The sequence below is a fragment of the Apiospora phragmitis genome (assembly GCF_038363925.1).
Source record: "Apiospora phragmitis strain CBS 135458 chromosome Unknown utg000003l:1.0-2676785.0:1.0-2680665.0, whole genome shotgun sequence".
NCBI lineage: Eukaryota > Fungi > Ascomycota > Sordariomycetes > Amphisphaeriales > Apiosporaceae > Apiospora > Apiospora phragmitis.
The window spans coordinates 1637229-1655106 of NW_027117401.1; the positions used below are offsets into that span (position 1 = coordinate 1637229).

The following is a 17878-nucleotide window of genomic DNA, read 5'->3' on the forward strand; positions in this document are numbered from 1 at the left end:
CCGAATATATAAGAAATCGAATTACGCGGTATTAAAATAACTCTTTAATATTAATTTTTATTAAACTTAATTAAATTACGAAAAGTATAACGTAAGTTATATATCGGCTCGCTTTTTTAAAAAGTGAGGTAACCGCATTATAAGAGGTAAATAAAATACTTAGCCAACGTCGCTATATAAAAAAAACGGCTATAAAATAGAGGATTATTTTATATATAAACTAAAGAAGACTTATAGTTTTAAAAAAATATTAATAAATAGTTATAAAATAAATTACGTTAAAGGAGTAGTTATATAAAGACGTTTAAAATACGTTTATAACGCTATAAAATCTATAAAGCTTAAGCATAATACTCGTACTTATTAAAATAATATAAAAGCGTTTAATAAAAACAATTTTAAATAGTTTTAATTAATTTTAAACGTAGTGGTTAAATAAATTTATATTTTATTATACGAGGTCTTAAAAAGTGTTCAATTAGACCGTGTGTTTAATTAGACCGTGGATTACGTTAAATAATGACCTTTCACTAGAAACATACCAAATGAGCCCGGGACCGAAAGCAGCCTGCGGGATTGGTTAACCTACCGGTGTTCAAGCCTTTCAGCACTTCAGATAGGTTCATACAGATGGGACGGTGTTTTTGGGAAACATCGGCCACACACTGTATTTTGGTGTGAAAGCTATGCTGTACGCTACTGTAATACCTGGTGTGGGGAGTTAAACATATGCATGTAGAGTCGTACGTATGCGTTGAGAAGGTGGGATTGTTTCCTCTGAACTTGCTTCGCTCTCGCCTTTCGCGCTTGTCGCCTGTCAGTGGCAGTGGCAGTGGCAGTGGCATTGGCAGGTGAAGCGGGCGAGCTATGAACTATTCCTGGCATAGCGCCGCCCAGCGCCCACCCAACACTGATCCATGCCTGTCACCAGCCCCGAGTCGAAACACGGATGCCGCCAAAAGCCCCTGCCTCCAGTCTCATAACAAGCTCCATCCGTCACAGATTCGCTCCATCGCAACCAATCTCCTTCTAATTGGTTACCGAGCAGAGTCCTACATCATCGACGACCCCTTTTTCTTCGTCTCTCCCGCCCCTGCTCAAGCTTTCGCGTCTCACAGCCTCAAGCCCCCTCCGGGCCCTCCCTGCTCTGCTGCCTCCAGGCTGCCAGACCCCGAGGAATGGATGGCCTTTCGACTTGCTCAGGGCCCCAATTTGGCGACGGCCGAGACGCGGGCTAGCATGCTTGGACTTTAAGCAACCCCAGGTTTGATGCATTCTTGTTCTTGTTCTTGTTCTTGTTCTTGTGCTGTGCCAGAAAAGCCGAGTGCCTGTCTGTGGTCCAGATGTGGTCCATCGCGCAATGGCGCAAGCCGCAAAAACGACTGTTGCCAAGATGCAGGTTCCCAGGTTCCCCCTTTGCCCAGAAGCACTGGTCCTGGGTTTTGTTTCTTCCAACAACTTTCCTGACGATAGTACATACAACCTACAGCATCTCTGTTTCTTCGTGAACTACTTGTAATATTGGCAGTCTCACCAACCGGTTGCCTCCTCCCCAATTCTTGGCGTTTCTCTCCCTCCTTCTTGTCCTTGCCGGCCTACCGTTTCTTTCGTTTCTGCCGCTCAAGGCAGGGTTTCTAGATTGCACCCTCTGATCCCACACCACATCCCACCCATGACGGGCGAACTAACCTGCCTTTGATACCTTTGCGGGCGCTTCTATTCCTATCCCAGATTCCTATCTCCATCCCATCCCACATTCGTTACACACCACAGCCTTTTATTATCATATTTGCCCGCCCTCATCACACACACACATACTCACACTTCCTTTTCACACTCGCTTCTACTTTCCCACCTTGTTGTGTGCGTGTGAACCTTGCATCACCGGCTCTGGGAGCCCCGATTGCATTCAATAACTCTAATCTTCTTTTCTTCTTACTTTCCCGTGGGATCGATAGGCTCGTAACGTGTGTGACCGACGATTCTCTTTCGTTTCGACTCTTCCTTTTTTCCCTCTTCTCGACTGGCTCGAATTCCGCTCTTTGGGAGAAAAACAAAAGTCACACACCACATACCCCTTGCCAGGGTCTTAGACAATTCATCAGCACAACCGGCGAGGCGAGCTGTAGGTACCCGACACTTCTCGGCGCCATCTGGCTTGCAGACCTGAATTGGTTCGCTAAAGGGCTTCGAGTGTGAAACACCAAAAGCGACCTGACATACTACACCCAATTCACTTGTAACCAGGCGAACGCGTCTTGTTATTGTTGTCGTTCCCTTCGCCCCCTAGGCATACTGGGTCGCTGGTGGCCGCCTCTCTCGACCGGTGCTGCGAATTCCTGTCTTCCTTCGAGATCTTCACACGGCATATCTTCCGACTCGAGCAGCCTCTGAAAAGGACGTTGCAAGCAGTCTGACGCGTCTTTGGGAGCATGCCGATTCGCACTCCCAGTTGACACTTACACTGAGTATACCGAGAGGCCCAGGCCATTTGGTAACGGCAGGATGGTTCTTCCCGGATCCAACATGTTCCGCCGTGGGGCGTCAACACGAGCAGGTGATGTGGAGGAGCAACGGGAAGGTCCGCCAGAGATGGCCGAAGGTGGCCAAAGACCGACGACGACACGGCGATTGTCTCTACGACTCCCCCAATTTTCCAACGGCAGGCGGACGGGCACCAATAACGCGGGTGATGGTGGACACCAGCCTTCGGACTCACAATCGGACAGCATCCAGCCCGGCGAGGTCGAAAGTCCCAAGTCGCCGAGATTCAATATTCACCTTACGAACATGCCCTCGACGCGGCTACACCTCCCGAACCTCGCCCGCACCTGGACGAGGGGCTCATCAGGCCCACCGTCCCGCCCCCCTTCTCTGCATGAGGCCGAACAAAGGAGTGGAGGTGGAGGTGGAGATGACCCCAGACCATCGATGCAGCTGGAATGGCCCCAGCCGTCGGTGCAGCAACAACAGAGCCAACCCGAGCGGTTACCCGTCATTGAAGAGCCTCAGCCCGCCCGTACACGCCGGAGTGAAGAGCGAAGCAATTTCATGCGAGGCTTCAGAGGGGCGGATCCGGCGGAGATGCACCTTGCGGATATGGCGGATCGGGGCCGACAACGGACACGACGTCGTGATCGATCAGATGCGGCAGCCTCCGGCAGTGATATCGACCCTGCAACAGGACGCCAACCTCCCAAACGATTTCTTTTCTGCTTCCCCTGGATTAAGAGCCGGCGCGTCCGAAATCAGGTCCTACGTTGCTTTGTGTCAGGAATGCTCCTAGTGTTGACACTGTCTGTCTGTAAGTTGTTACCCCTCCTACTAGCTGCAGTAGCGACTAGCATCATTATTATGGCCCGACACGTGCTAATGTTATTTCCAATTTGCTAGACCTGGCTCTAAGCCTCACGAGGAGTATAACCAACAGCGAGTTCACCATCTTGCTGATCCTCGTCATCCTGGCCTCGACTATCTTCTTCTGCCATGGGCTCATTAAATTGTGCTTGTACGTCATGCGACCGCAGACTGCGGAGGAGCAGGAGCGCGCTAGGTTACCTAATATGTTCCATCCCGGGGGCTACGCTATTCCCCGGCGCCCCATCCGGGTCGTTCTCGCCCGCGACGAAGAGGCCGCTGGTTTGGAGAGCGACACAACCAAGCTGAACCCCCCGGCCTACGGTTTATGGAGGGAGAGCGTGGTACGTATCTATTTTTCTTTGGATGTTCCATCCCGATAAGTATTGCCCGTTGCTAACAGGTGACTCCTTCCAGCGTGTCGATCCTAATCGCATATACTGGGCCCGCAACGAGCAGTCGCCGCCGCCTCCACGTAGCAGCGGACACGAAGCAGAAGGAGAGAGAAGCGAGAGAGATCCGGCCCGACCTGCGACCGCTCGGCCGCCTTCGTACGCGTCCGAAGACGGCGTCTCTTATGTGGTGGAGGCTCGGCCGCGTTCGGTGGTACCGCTGACCGACGTCCCTCTCCCGCCTCAACCTTCCGAGGCCGGGACAATGCCGCATCGGCCCGCGTGGTAAAAAGTGAGGTGAGCTGGGATTACTTGACATTCATACCATTTTCTTTGGACTCATTCCTGAAATGGGAGTCGAGGAAATGGATTGTACGAAAATAGTCGCTCAAAAAGGTGGAAAAGAAGGGTGATGTTGCTACAAGTAGTCGAGCTTCCTTGCGCGTACTGATGGGTTTATGTAAAGAGCCTTGTTTTATGTGGTCTTATTGTTCCACTGTCCCTCCTTGGTTTTCATTGCTTTCTGTTTGTTTCTTATAGCATTGGCGCTGGCGGAGTCCTTTCAAAAAAGGGGTCATGGTGGTAGAAATACATATATACGTATTGCGGAACTGGTGTACAAAACAACCCTCTGGTGGCAAGTCGGGTTTGGATAATATGAATAAACTTTACCTGAGAATAAGATGCTTTGATCGTGTGTGGCTGGCAGTGAACAGTAACGTTGTAATCCAGTTGGGCAAAGTCAAGAGCACCGAAGCATACCTAGACATAGAGACTACTGGTTCATATACAGCACGAGGCTGAGTTCAATGTTGACATTGGAAGTGGGACCAGGGTGAAAGGCCTGCTACAAGTGTGTTGGGTGTACATTTCTACGGCAAAGTCCGAAGCAAGTGTTGTTCTTTTGTTGGCGTATCGCACCACAGAATCGAAGTGTCTAGAGAGCAATTAAGTGTATATGGGCACATCGCCATTGGATTCCTTCACTTGCTTCCCAGATGGTCTCCATATCCATGGGGCCATGGTAGTAGTTGTTGAGCTTGACGTTGCAAGTTAGGTATCAGTCTGCTATTTCTATCCCCCCCCTTTTGGGTATGCAGCCAAGGGTAGAGAGAAAATGCTGTACCAGGCATAAGAGGCGCAACGCAGGCTGCTTAGATTCGACAGCTGTCGTTTGTTTTACGTATCTGGACTTGTCAGCAGCCACGACGATGGCAGAGAAGATGTTGCATAAATCTGTAGAACCCCCATTCACTTTACGGTTCGTCTCAATACGAGAGTTACTCGCGTATGGAAAATCAGCAACCTACCTACTCACATCTTGTTTGCAGTAAGAAAGAAAGTTATGAAAGGGCCAAGGGCCCCCCCCAACGGATCGATTTCCTTTCATCGCACACATCCCTCTAATCCCATACTCCCAGGAAACGCAATAGGAGGAGGCCGACCAATAAGATTGGTAATTTGTGGTACACTAATTCAAAGGCTGCCCTGGTACCATCAGCCGATACCAAGATCTGTGTCGAAACGTCACGCACACATGGTAGCTTGGCGTGGATCGCGTCGTTCATATGCATGGGTTTGGTCGGGGCTGTGGTAGTTGCTACGCTCGAACACAAGAATCCCTCGTCTCTTCTCTTTGGCAGCTGTAACACTCAAGGAGGTTTGCTCACCAGCGAAAAACAAAAACAAAAACTTCAGCAGGTGTGCACGCAGGTTTGAATCGGACATAGGCTAGTTTGGATATTGACATTATACATCTACCACATGCTACCTAAGATATCTCTGTGTAAGGCTTTGCGCCCAGGAACTACTATGTGTACGTGACGTATGGTTACGAGACAGCGTGATAGATATTTAGCATCAACAAGCATGAATGGGCAAGCAAACGACAGCACGGCCGCTGAAAGGCCTCATTCAGCATCTACGTCACTCAAGATTCCCAGCATATCACGTAGCAGCATTATTAGGGTACTTACCGAAGTGTCAAGTACTTGAAGTACTCAGGGGGGTCATCGCGAGAGAACACTGGCGGCGTCTGATGGAAATCTGTATGATGTAGGGCTATGTCAGCAACTGATTAGAAGTTGATGTATGTTTTTATGACAAGCCAAAAGAAATTCGCCAAGGTTCAGAGACTGTGTAACATGGTTGAAGTTCTCGATCTTCGCTGCCGGTGAGCAGCTCCTGATCTAGAGCTAAAGAGTATCATCATGTATGGCGATCTGGATGGATGGCCACTTAGGCAGAGCCAAACAGAGAGGAATAACAGAGATAGTGGAGGAAATGAAGATCATGCTTACCTGAACAGTGAAACTGACTGAGCACCCAACAAACCCGTCAATCCGGCGACCTAAATGGTTAGCCAGGGCGCCGAGCTGGCGCAGGCTATCATATAGCCTGAGTAACTCGATGCCCTCGTCCGTGGGTGAGTTGGGTCGTTGCGAGAATGAGAGCACCATATCGAAGGAAAGCTCGAGAGAATTGGGGACCTCAAGGCTTCCATCGTGCAACAACATTGCTTGTTCTTCTCAGACTACTTCTCTACCCACTATCGCTCCCCTCAACCGCCACCGTTCTTGATGCAGCCATCTCGTACCATGCACTGCATCCTCTCCCCTGTGAACTGCAACATCCAGTTTTCCCCATCTCTCGATCCACAGCATGTCAATCGTCTGTCGTGTTTGTCGTCCGATTCGTGAAGAGAAAGAGTCTTGCCTTTCGATGAAGCAAAGGAAATAAACGGCGTATGTGTAGGTGATGGATCCAATGGTAAGTCAACCTGAGGTAGCGACTTTGGTCCTTCGGGTATAGCCCTGCCGTTGGTGATACAAGTATTGTCGCCACATGTCGTGACTAGCGGTCCTTCCATTCATGGAATAACCAATGAAGATGTCAACGGACTCATCAATGAACAGATTCGTTTGCGCGAAATGAGTTTTGTTTTTGATTGATCCCAGGCGCCGCAAGTTGCTCGTATGGTCCAAGCCAGGTGTGTGGTTGCAGGTCGTGAAGGTCGTAGGAAATAATGGGCGTTTCCGCCAAGGGTCATGTAGGGTAAAAAGGAAGTTGCTGTAGACTTGTGCTCCAGAATGATGCCGAGGAGCGGCAAATGAAGCAACGATCCCGGCGTGGTGCTGTTGTTGCCAAGAAATCCAGAGCCACGAAGGATGAGTAAGTCCGCACTCATAGTCGATCGAGCCCAAGCCGTAATTAGGAAATGTGATAAGAGTAAGGAAAATTGTGGTTTGCCTTTCGAAAAGCCGTGCTTAATCAGCAAGTCATGATGATGGCTTTTGAGCGCCAGAGCCCGCGTTGTTGATTCGTATCGTCGTCAGCATTCGTCCCAACTGCAACCATCTTGACTTCTACAAACTGCGGGGCGAGTCCCAAGCGTGGTGCTTCCGCGCATGAGGCTTTAAGCAACAGGAGGGATAGGTGCCGCGCTCGTCATATCGACATCAGGAACACCAGGGACGCCAGGTACACCGACTCCGGGGACTCCAGGAACTCCAACAGGGACGCCAGGGACGCCGCCAGGAACTCCCATGGGAACTCCCGGGGCGCCAGGCATCTCACCAGCGGCAGCCTTCTGAGGGCAGTCCCGCGAGATGTGGCCGGCCTCACCACACTGGTAGCAGGTCTTGCCAGCAGTGTTCAGAGGTCCGCCGTTGGGGGCCGTGCAGTCCCTTGAGATGTGTCCAAGCTTGCCGCAGGCATAGCACTTCATGGCCTGAGCCTGGCAATCCCGGGCAAAATGGTTGGGACCACCGCACTTGTAGCAGGTGGCAGCCCGAGGACCGGCGAAACCGCCACGGCCGCCGAAGCCACCTCCGTAGGCTCCACGTGGGACGGGAGGGCCTCCGCGGCCCATGTTGACACCAGCGGGGTTGGGGCACGCGCGAGCCAAGTGGCCCGGCTGGCCGCAGTTGTAGCAGCGACCGCTAGTTCCGGCGCCGCTCAAGCGCAGGGTAGGGCAGTCGGCCTGAACATGGCCAAGGCCCTGGCAGTGGTAGCACTGCTTGGCCTCGGTGGTGCGAGGCAGGGGGCACTGGTTTGACTCGTGACCTGGTATGAAGTCAGTAAAAAGCTGAGGTAAACAATTGACAGCAGAGCTGCAGATGCTTCTCTTACCTGGCTGCTTGCAGTTGTAGCAAAGACGCTCGGCAGAAGAGCAAACCTCGGCATAGTGGCCAACGTTGCCACACTTGTAGCAAGCCCGACGCGACAGAGACGACATTGCGACGAGTTTATGAGTCTGTATAGTTCCATCGTCAGCACGGCATTTCACATATGTTTGGTCGCCGTCAGTTCATTGGTCAATGACCCGCTTGCAGCGGTGTGGTTTGAGCGGCACCTCTGCAGTCGAGGTAGTCTGGTCCAATTGAAGCCATTCCTCAATAGTGGTCGCAGGCATGGTTGTCGCCAATTGTCCAGTTGCTTGATAGTTGGATATTATCATCGAAGGCTACGGTCGTCATTGCGCCGGTAGCCCACAGACAGGCACTTCATCCGAGGTCATCCGCGTAAACGTATTTATGAGTGCAAAGATGGGCGGAATGGAGCGTGGGTGTTGTGTGTGGCAGGCGACTGTCCAGGTGTAGCAAGTCTCCCCACGATTGGTTGGAGAAGCAGCAGCAAGCAGTGCCGGGCTGCGCCCTATCGCACCACAACCTCCAACGGACAACGCACTCACACACACACCACCACCTCGGATCCAGAGACACACACCCACACCTTTGGGCCCTTCAGCTCGGAGGCAGGGTAGGGCAGGTATTAAGTACGAAGGCATGTAGTACAGAGGACACGGCCCACGTTTTCCAGAACACCTGCAGGATGCATGGATTCTGTGTGACCCGGCGCATTTCTCTGAATCTTCGAGTCGGAATAGCTTATTTCTTCTTCTGACTTTCCGCGTGTTCATCTCCCCATTGTAAGAGTGTGCCGCATCGCATTGTCGCACACACCACACAAGAAATGCGTGCGACATATATCGATTCGTTGCGGAGGGGATCGGGATGTTGAGCAGCTGGGCCAAGTCATTGTTGCGACAAGGCAAGCAAGCGGAGCGTCGCGCGCGCACGGATGATGCGAAGCGCAAGAATCAGAGCCACAGCGGGGTTGTTCGGCCAGGAGGGGTTTCTGAGTGACTTTAAGAGACGCGCAGCTGCTGAGGAAAGCAAGGAGTCTGGCGCAACAATGAATAGTTATAGTATTGTTGGCACTGTTCCGAATGATGATGTGGGCGGTTGTCGAAACTTGTGTTGCCCAAAGTTTTGTCGCGAGGGTTTAGCCCCTCTATGGATGCGCCGCAATATGGGTGGGTAGGACAGACTTGATCCCGAAGTTCGTCGCAAGCAAAGAGGTGGACTCGGAATGGACTCTTCTCAAGTGACCACAGGAATGGTTGTGCTCGCTTTGAGGCGTTGGAACGGACCGGCGCCCACCATCGTTCGAACCACACAAGCCAAACAGAGTCCGGCTTCAAAATAGAGAGGAAAAGAGGCGCCCATGGACTGATGGCGAACCGGATGCGCAAAAAGTTAAAAAAAAACAAAAAATAGCTCTTACCTGTCACGAAAAATGATAAAGCCGGAATATTCCCTTCAAACTTCCTATCCGTCTCTTCAAGCAACCTTCTTCTTCTTCTGCTTCCTAGCGACTTCGGCACCGATTCAACCACCGGAAAGAAAAGTAGGAAAATTTTTTTTCCGCAAAAAGACGATGTGGGAGGAAAAAGGGAAAGAGTAAAGGAAGGGGAGGGATGGGGAGGAAAAGAGGGCAAGAGATGAGCCCAAGTGGGAATTGGAATGGAAACCGGCCGATTCGAGAAATGGAGACGAGACCCACGAACCGAACGTGCCAGTCAGCCCGCCCGCCCGCTTGGTGACGATGTGTGTCTTGTCTTGTCTGTCCTTTCCCTGTGTCTTGTCACCAAGAAAAAGGAAAGTCCCTTGCAAGCCTGCACAGCGCCAGGGACGGGAGCCGGGGGTAGGGGAGGGGGGTTCAGAAAAGGGATTGGTTCTTCGAGATAAGTGCCAAAAGCAAAGTACACTGGTTTTGGCGGGTTTGTGCTGTAGCACTGCCAAAAGAGAGGTCATTCATCATTCCATCAGGCTGGTTCATGTCGGGCCATGTCTAGCTCAATATGCAGCCAGGGGTGTTTCCGGAGAGTCCAGGTCACGGGTTTTCTGGTTACAGGTCTACCACTTGCTTTCCTGCAGCTTCCAAGGCTCAGAATAGGAAAACTGGCCACAACGCCGATGCGACGGATGCATTCAATGCATGAAATCCCAATAGGTTTCGATCGTGAGACGGAAAAGATCCGCACGGGCAAATTACCCAGCTTGGTATCATGACTATCTTTGCCTTAGTCGTACATGATGTACCGGGCGAAGAAGGCGTATGTTGAGACGAATAAGCTGCCAACCCTGGCCAAGTGTGTGCGGGATGATGTTCTGGCGATGCCCAACTCGATAACGGCTCTCACGTCAGGCTGCGTCTTATTATTAGGCGAACTGCTTGCTAAGGTGATGATGATGATCTTCACTCTTCACTTGGCCGGGTTTTGATGTCCACTGGGATATCGTTTGTAAGCTGTGACCACTGGCCATGGCATGTCGGACACGCACCCACTCTTCAGCTAATAATGCGAAGTCTAGAGCGGTCCGACTTCGCCCATGAGTCAAGCAAACTTTGAGTAGCCCGACTCGCAACAAGACAAGTGCCGTCTTCGCCAGCAAACTAGTAACCGATGCGCTTGCGTCCAACCGCTGAGTCCGCGAAGGTGAGGCTGCCTGCCTGGATTCTGGCATCAGAAGTTGCAATTGCTGAATCTCATAGCTGGGCCGAGAACCCTAGGGCGCACGGGGAGGGAGTTCTGGAGGGAGGGGTTTACTACGGCCCCTAACCCCACATCGAAAAGGAACCGAGATCCTTAGCCCTTGCACGAGAAAGTGGCCTGTGACTCAATGGAACCTGGAATGCTTTTGTGTTGCCGGCGTCGCGTTTTCTACAAGTACACCCGAGAAACATTTACCGGGTTGCTGGTCGTCGCTTGTATGATGTGATGCGTACATGTACGATAAATACAGATGTCAAATGCGATATATGGGACAGTGGTGGTGCACATCATAACTGCCGTCGTCTGGTTCGCATCTGGACTACTTTTTGAAGCTGGCCGAGAGTTTGCGCTGACAGGCCTCTCTTCCTGCACGTGGACGTCCAGTTGTCCCGCTTCGCGACGCTTACGGAGCACTGCACATATGTAATGTATTGCTAAGGCCCAATCACAGCGCCGTCGCATGATCCTGCGAAAACATGAACTGATAAGTATCCGATATTTTCTGTTGATCCGTCACAACCGTAGCTGAAATGAGGTCCGTTCCAGCTGATTGTGGTGATTGTCCCGTCGATCATGTGATATTAATAGAAGCGAAGAGAAGCAATGCAGTTCGAAGTTGCTTATCTGATGCCCTTTCCTTGCGTTGTGTCACTGATATCATGAAGGGAGCAGGCGAGAGGTATGTATAGAGCTGATTAGGTCTGGAAATGACGGATTATCCGGAGATAGCATGAGATATAGCCATGAGTCGACATTTATCATCTTTCAACACCAGCCTGACTTGATATTTGACTTGATTGGGCATCGTAGGGCAATACACAACAGACTATCTTTATTTCTTCAGTTATCTCTGCCATTATGTATCCTAGTACTCCATTTCATATCCTACCTAGTCTTGACAGAAAATAAAGAAATGTTTGTCCCACCTTGTCGTACAATCAGTCGTACTAAATAGCAAAAAGGGAGGAAAGACTACACTGCCTTTCCCAAGTTCTCACCGCATGCATTTGGGGTATCTATAAAAAGCCATATTTTACAAACCGATCATGAATTGCATGAAATCCAAAACACCTTTCCATCTGTTCAATAGGGGCAGGCGACTCCAGAGCCAAAGACTAGTACCCTACTATAGGCTCTCCGAGGGTCTTGCCCAGCCCAATAAGGGTTTTCTCATAAACCTTCGCAACGTTCATGTATAGCTCGTCGTCGTCGTCGTCATCATCTGATTCATATGCATCAGGCGGCTGATCTGGCGGTTCCGAGGTACTACGGTGGGGTGGTGTTCGCGCCCGAGCAGGCGTGGCCGTCTCGCCTACATTTACATCTCCAGTATTGTCGTCGTCGTCGTCATCATCCTCATCCTCGAGCGCAAAGTGGAACTTCCCGTCCTTCTTTGACGCATCCATCCCCGTGAGGCTCTCCTTCGAGAAAAGTGTAGACGGCACCGGTGTTGAGAGTTCGTCTTCCAGCTTGACGAGGGGGGACTTAGCCACTGGATTATTTTCGGGCGATACAGTCTTTTGCCTCTCTGGCGGCGATGAGGATTCCTCCTTGATCTCGTTTTCCTCTTCAGCCTTTTCGGGAGTTTCTTCTTCGATTCTCTTTCTCTTTTTCTCCGTGTGGGGTTTCTTGGCCTCTAGACGGCGGTATAGACTCGTCTTCTTCTGGCAGGTAGGTCTCGACTTCGTCAACATTACTCATCACCAAGGCGATCAACAGGCGTGTTTGCTCGGCTAGACTCTTGCAGCGCACCATGTCGGTCTTCGTCATGCCTTTCCTCGTGTTCTGCTCAAAGCCCGGTAGCGTCTCCCCCGAGCGAATATCTTTGCCCGCGAGCAGACTTGCAAAGCAATGATCTAGTTTCTTGAGCAGGAGGAACGTAGCCGTTGGCGCTGGGTCGAACGCCTCGATGTAGTCCGTCACGGCCAAGGCGATGTTGAGAAGGTATGGCACCTGAATGCTAGGTGTGCCAGAGAACCAGAGCACAAATATGACCTCCTCGAGATCATGACATACTTCTTCGAAGCTATCGTAGCCTTTGACAGTGTCGGCGGGGTTGGGGATGCCGTGTTTCTTGACGTATCGCCTCGAGATGTGAAGAAGGCGGCTCTCAGCGTACTTGCGCGCATAATCTTCTTTGCGTGAACCCGGGACGAGGGGTTTCGATCTCGGATGAGGCAAGCCGGCAGCGGCGCGACTAGATGCTGTGCTGGGAGCAGGCGATGGGAGTGTGGGCGGGACGAAGCCACCCGCGTTGGCATATCGTGGGGTTTCGGCCATCCTTGATTGATGTTGTTAAGATACAAGTTGGTGATTGAATGTAGGGATACTTAATGCGATGGGAGTTCCGGGGCTCAATTCAAAGAAGAATGCTCTTCTCGAAGGGCAAGCAGCGAGAGGTCTTGATGACATTCCAGCTCCGTGGTACGTACCTTTTTGCATCATGATGTGACGCCATTGGGCGACAGGAGCAGCTTTCGGACATTCCCGTATGACCCCACCTTTCAAGGTACGTACTTGCTCGGGGCTCTTTATCGTTATCGTCAACCTTGATCCATCAATTGATGATGCGAAGCTTTTTTACTGACTGCCAGCGCTATTCCATCATCGCCATACATAACCCGTCGACCATCATCATCCCTCCAACTCCACCGTCGCATACGCACTCGAACGACCACCGTCTTCCTCAGTCGCACAAATCACTAAAATGGCCCCCCAAAAGCATCTCGGTGGTCGCCGCGCCCCCAAGGGCATCTTCGGCCAGACCTTCGATGCCGTCACTTCGGCGGAGAACGCTGCTGTCGTGCGAAGCGTCGCTGTCTTTGGTGTATGAACCCCCTTCTGGCCATGTATGAGCGCATCTTGCTCATTGTTAACTGTTCCTCCCTAGGCCGCCGTAGCTTTCCTGTCAACCTCCTGGGCGGAACTCCTCCTCACTCCGTGAGTTTATCCTCATGCGCCCTTCGCTGCCTTACCATGCTAATCCAGCCTGTAGCGCATAAACGAACATAGAAAGATGGAAGGGACAGACAAATGCTTAGCGGGTCACAACGACGCCAACCGCTACTGTACACTATAATGACGCCATAAGATGTACGATATATGGATCTGCATTGGGAGGCGATGCACAAAGAGCCAGATGCGTCACGGTGCTGCTTCCGGCAGTAATGGGTAGATAGGCCCTGCTCAACGTGAATACGCAGAACGATTATCAAGTCTTCGGAAGTTGTTTGGGGTTGGGCCCAAAATCACCTGCACAAGCGCTACGACTTGTGCCTCCTGGATCCGGCTGGATCATGCAGAGGAACGGCCACGTCTATGCTATTCTGAATATATCATTTTCAACTCCTGAATACGCCCCTTTCCCTAGTAGTTGATGAGTCTTTACCAAAGTTTTAAGTCTCCAGATCGGCATGGTGTATATTCCCGGTTTTGGTGGGTTATTTGTAAATTTATGGCAGCTGTTGATGAACTTTCGGCAACATCTTGGCATGCAGCCACGCACGGAAAGTTGGCGCGAGCCAAGGAAACAGCGCCAAAAGTTCGTTCTCCACGGAGAGCCCAGGTACCCTGCAAACCGTCTCAGTGGCCGCTGCAATGGCGCGACGGCGTCTTCGAGGTTTGTCGAGAGCCAAATGAGCGTCGCCAGGCACCGGGCGAGCTAGAGCAAGAACAGTACGGGCAGGCCGTGCAATGCCGAGGGCAGTAGGGCCAGGAAGACTCCCAACCACGCCTTAATGGCGTGGAACGTAACCGCCAGAGATAACACGTGCCTGGATTCGCGACGACACTGGCACCAACCGGCGGCGTCGTCGTCGTCGTTTTGGATGACCTGGCGGCTATGTAGCCCTATTCGGATAAATGGAGCTCGATGTAGTGGGAATGTAAACGTAGGGAGTTTGCGCCTGGGCAGAGTTCAATGAGCAAGTGGCTTGAAGCACTATGCACCTTGCGAGGAAGAGTCAGAAAGGATGTAGATAGCTAAGTCCCACCGTCGTGTCTGCAATTCGCAAAGCAAAAGACTGGTACCCAGGGAGTTGACCATCCTGATGCGGCTAGTATGTGGTCAAGTTGATTGGGAGGCAATGCATTCCTTCTTGAGACGGTGATATCTGCAAAACCCGTGTTCCCAGATGTTGCCCCTATTCGGATTTCGGGATCCAGTCAAAACCATTAAGGCTGACCTTTCTTTCATACGCTTGATACTAGACTCGGCAAAAGCAGCCAACCTTCGCCTTGGAGCAAGATGTGCAGGCTTGCTCCGTACGATACAGATCGATATGAGCTTCTTTTCTTTCCACGCCGTCCGTCTACAGTGAGATTCCCATGATTAATTAGGGAATGTGAGCTACCCTGAGTCTCTGACTGGATTGATTCGCAACATGTCAATCAATCCTGTCGGATTCTAATAAGCCACTTAGAAGAACAAATTCCAATCACCGAAACCCGAGGCCTACCTTGCGAAAGGACAGGTGACTGAAAGATTCCCCCACAATGCTGACATTGTACATTTGCTGCAGGCACATTTGATCTACATGGCCTACTACTCCCAGTATCTACGCAAACAACATCCAACGAACCCCACTGCGTGTTCTGTAAAGCTCATATTAGCTTGCCATAGACTAATAAGGTCCCGCGAGTCACTAGCATAACGGCCGGTGCAAGCTAGCTGTGGCAGACTGCTTACTACGACAATGACGCAATTCCAGATCGTGACTCAACTAAACCCCATGGCATCCCCTGTTCCAACTATGCAGAAAGAATACCTAAGAACATACTGTATCCAACCAATGCGGTGTCGAGTGCGTTGGAATCCTGATTCCAACTTCTCCGAAAACGAAGTCAGCCGTGAGGCAACTCTTTGAACACACACACACACACACACACACACACATACACATACGCGCACGCATATACACCATGTGGTCGCAACTCAGACTCTTCGCCTGCCTCTTGCCGGCGACGGTGGTGGTGATGGTGCAGGCCAACCTGAACTACGTCGGCTGTTTCGCCTCCCCGACCAGCCTCGTCGACATCGGGCCCAACATGTACCAGTCCCGGGGGCTGTGCGCCCGGCGCTGCACCCAGATTGACCAGTGGGTCGTCGGGCTCACCAACGGCACCAACTGCCTGTGCGGGAGCCGCGTTCCCGCCCGTCCACGACCTCGTGGACGACGGGCGCTGCAATACGCCCTGCAACGGCTACGCCAGGGATGCGTGTAAGTGATTAGCGGTACATACCCAGTCGAGTAGATCGCTTGATGATGGCCCTTGTTTACGGGTGCATATTACATAGTTCCGTTGGGCTAATACATGAAACGTTTTCTTTCGGGTTTGGATAGGCGGAGGCAGGGGCTTCTTCACCGTCTTGGTCCGCGATATAGAACTTCTTCAGCAGCAGCGCGCTGCGGACTCCGGGAGCCTGTCCGAGAAGGTACCCGGGAACCTGCATGTGCGGGCCGGGAGCTCTTAGGATCCACCAAAGGCAGGCCAGGGCCGAGATTCTGTACTTGCAGCAAGCAATCTTGCCTGCCGATCCAACCAAACGCCGCTTAACTTCTGCGGCGATGTCTGGGTGGGCCTTCTCAAACGCTGGGATACGATTACCTCGCATCATACCAGAGCCATCATCGGTAGTGATGTTCGAAGTTAGCCGGGACCGTTTTTGTGTAGTCTGATATTAGTAGTTGTCGTCACTTCGATGGTGGAAGACCAAAACAGAACACAGCGGAGTCTGACGCTAAAGTCGCTGGCAGTACGCTCCCTGGTATCAAAACTAGAGCAACACTGCATTAGATCTAGAGATGTAGCAGGTTGAAGTTCTGGTAAGAGGAAGAGTGCAGTAGGATTGGCTATGGAGAGGTTTTTGCGCAACAAAAGTAGGTAATTTGGGCAGTAAGACAACGACAACGAGAGGTTCCATATTATTCTTAGAGAGACAATGGTAACAATCCTGTATCAGGGTCGTCACCCGCTCTCCATACTATCTATCTATAATGCCGAGTTCAGAACCTGAAGAACCATGTTCCAGGCCTAACCGTTAAAGCTGTCGCCGTAGATTCTCGGGTATCACTGCCTGGATCCATCCGGAATTAGGCCTGAAAGGTCTTCTTCTCCTTCCGTCTCGCTTCATGGGTCGCAGCAGGAGGGGGGATCCCGCCGGGGCAACTCCAGGCGGGCACTTGTCGGCGACGCGGTCGAAGCATTGCACAAAGCCTTTGGCATTCACAAGGAGGAGATCTAGAGCATCTTGTTATTAGTTGTTTTTCTCTCTCATGCATAGCCTGTACACACATGCAGGATACGCAAAAAGGGAATTCCACTTACTCGTCTCGATCTGAGGTTGCATGAAACTGTTTCCGGGGTTGATATCACAGTTGCAGTGCAGCACAGTATTCGTCCAGTAGCAATCATTGCAAGAGCTGCTGAAGTCGCCACTACGATAACGATGTTAGTTGGCAACTCTTGGCGAACAAGTTGACGTAGAATGCCGTCGGGTCATGACATACTTTTCTCTAGGGGTGATCGCGCCAGCGGCGTTGGCGTAGCACTTGTCGAGATCCTTCCCAGTCCGGTTAGAAGAATGCACAAGTACGATCAATTTCTCGCAGATTTGAAGCTTTCCGTCAACTACTTGGCGGCTTCCTTACGACCCAATTGATAGAGGGTGGTGGTTGGGAAGGGGGTGCTTCCACTCACGAGGATGCTGCACTGATAAGTACCGTCAGGCTTGGGGCAGTTGGCGATGACGGAATAGCTGCTCCATTGCTTTATGGATAAGGATGTCAGCTGCCGTTGTTTCCCCTGCAACCGTGTTCGCGTTCCTAGAGGTTAACTTGACTTACCTGAATCGTCTCGCACTGTCCAGGATCGGCGTATTGAGGGAAGTCGTCAGCGAAAACACACACGAGAAGTGCTAGCATAGCAAAGAACTGAATGAGCATCTTCATCTTCGCGGGTAGGTGACTGGACAGACAACAGGCTCTGGAGAGAATACTCAAATTGGAATTTGGGGTTGGGTAAAGAGCTTAGTGGAATAGTACGGAGGGTGCGAGGTTTGGTTGACGGATCACTCTTCGCTTAGAGAGCAGGAATAACTGTATGGGTTTTCGATGTAGTGTGGTTGCTTGCAGTGCAGGACGAGGGATTTATATAGGAAGGGGAGGTATGTGAATACCTTCTTCGTGGCACTTACAAGCAGTCAGACACGTACAAGCAACGGGTCATTCGTGATAATGCTGACGGGGAAGGTGACTATTATCAGTCATGCGTGGCAAGTAGTACCATA

At 51.4% G+C, this 17878-nt stretch overlaps 5 protein-coding genes across 5 annotated transcripts; 2 read left to right on the forward strand and 3 right to left on the reverse strand.

Moving 5' to 3' along the window:
• Positions 1-867: 867 nt before the first annotated feature.
• On the forward strand, positions 868-1254 carry PG994_002862 (uncharacterized protein; the record flags this gene model as incomplete). The annotated part of the gene is made up of 1 exon (XM_066854271.1): positions 868-1254. The coding sequence occupies one exon, from the start codon at positions 868-870 to the stop codon at positions 1252-1254; it is 387 nt and encodes a 128-aa protein (XP_066720126.1).
• A 1272-nt stretch (positions 1255-2526) lies between these two features.
• PG994_002863 (uncharacterized protein) lies at positions 2527-4038 on the forward strand (the record flags this gene model as incomplete). Its single annotated transcript, XM_066854272.1, has 3 exons — positions 2527-3304; positions 3394-3701; positions 3775-4038. The coding sequence occupies 3 exons, from the start codon at positions 2527-2529 to the stop codon at positions 4036-4038; spliced, it is 1350 nt and encodes a 449-aa protein (XP_066720127.1).
• Positions 4039-7164: 3126 nt separating this feature from the next.
• Positions 7165-7986, reverse strand: PG994_002864 (Zinc knuckle; the record flags this gene model as incomplete). Its single annotated transcript, XM_066854273.1, has 2 exons — positions 7165-7814; positions 7881-7986. The coding sequence occupies 2 exons, from the start codon at positions 7984-7986 to the stop codon at positions 7165-7167; spliced, it is 756 nt and encodes a 251-aa protein (XP_066720128.1).
• Positions 7987-11705: 3719 nt separating this feature from the next.
• On the reverse strand, positions 11706-12870 carry PG994_002865 (meiotic recombination protein DMC1; the record flags this gene model as incomplete). Its single annotated transcript, XM_066854274.1, has 2 exons — positions 11706-12226; positions 12288-12870. The coding sequence occupies 2 exons, from the start codon at positions 12868-12870 to the stop codon at positions 11706-11708; spliced, it is 1104 nt and encodes a 367-aa protein (XP_066720129.1).
• A 2406-nt stretch (positions 12871-15276) lies between these two features.
• PG994_002866 (uncharacterized protein) lies at positions 15277-17540 on the reverse strand (the record flags this gene model as incomplete). Its single annotated transcript, XM_066854275.1, has 10 exons — positions 15277-15311; positions 15369-15418; positions 15494-15783; positions 15832-15860; positions 15904-16264; positions 16664-16830; positions 16918-17027; positions 17100-17152; positions 17290-17394; positions 17436-17540. The coding sequence occupies 10 exons, from the start codon at positions 17538-17540 to the stop codon at positions 15277-15279; spliced, it is 1305 nt and encodes a 434-aa protein (XP_066720130.1).
• Between the last annotated feature and the right edge of the window lie 338 nt (positions 17541-17878).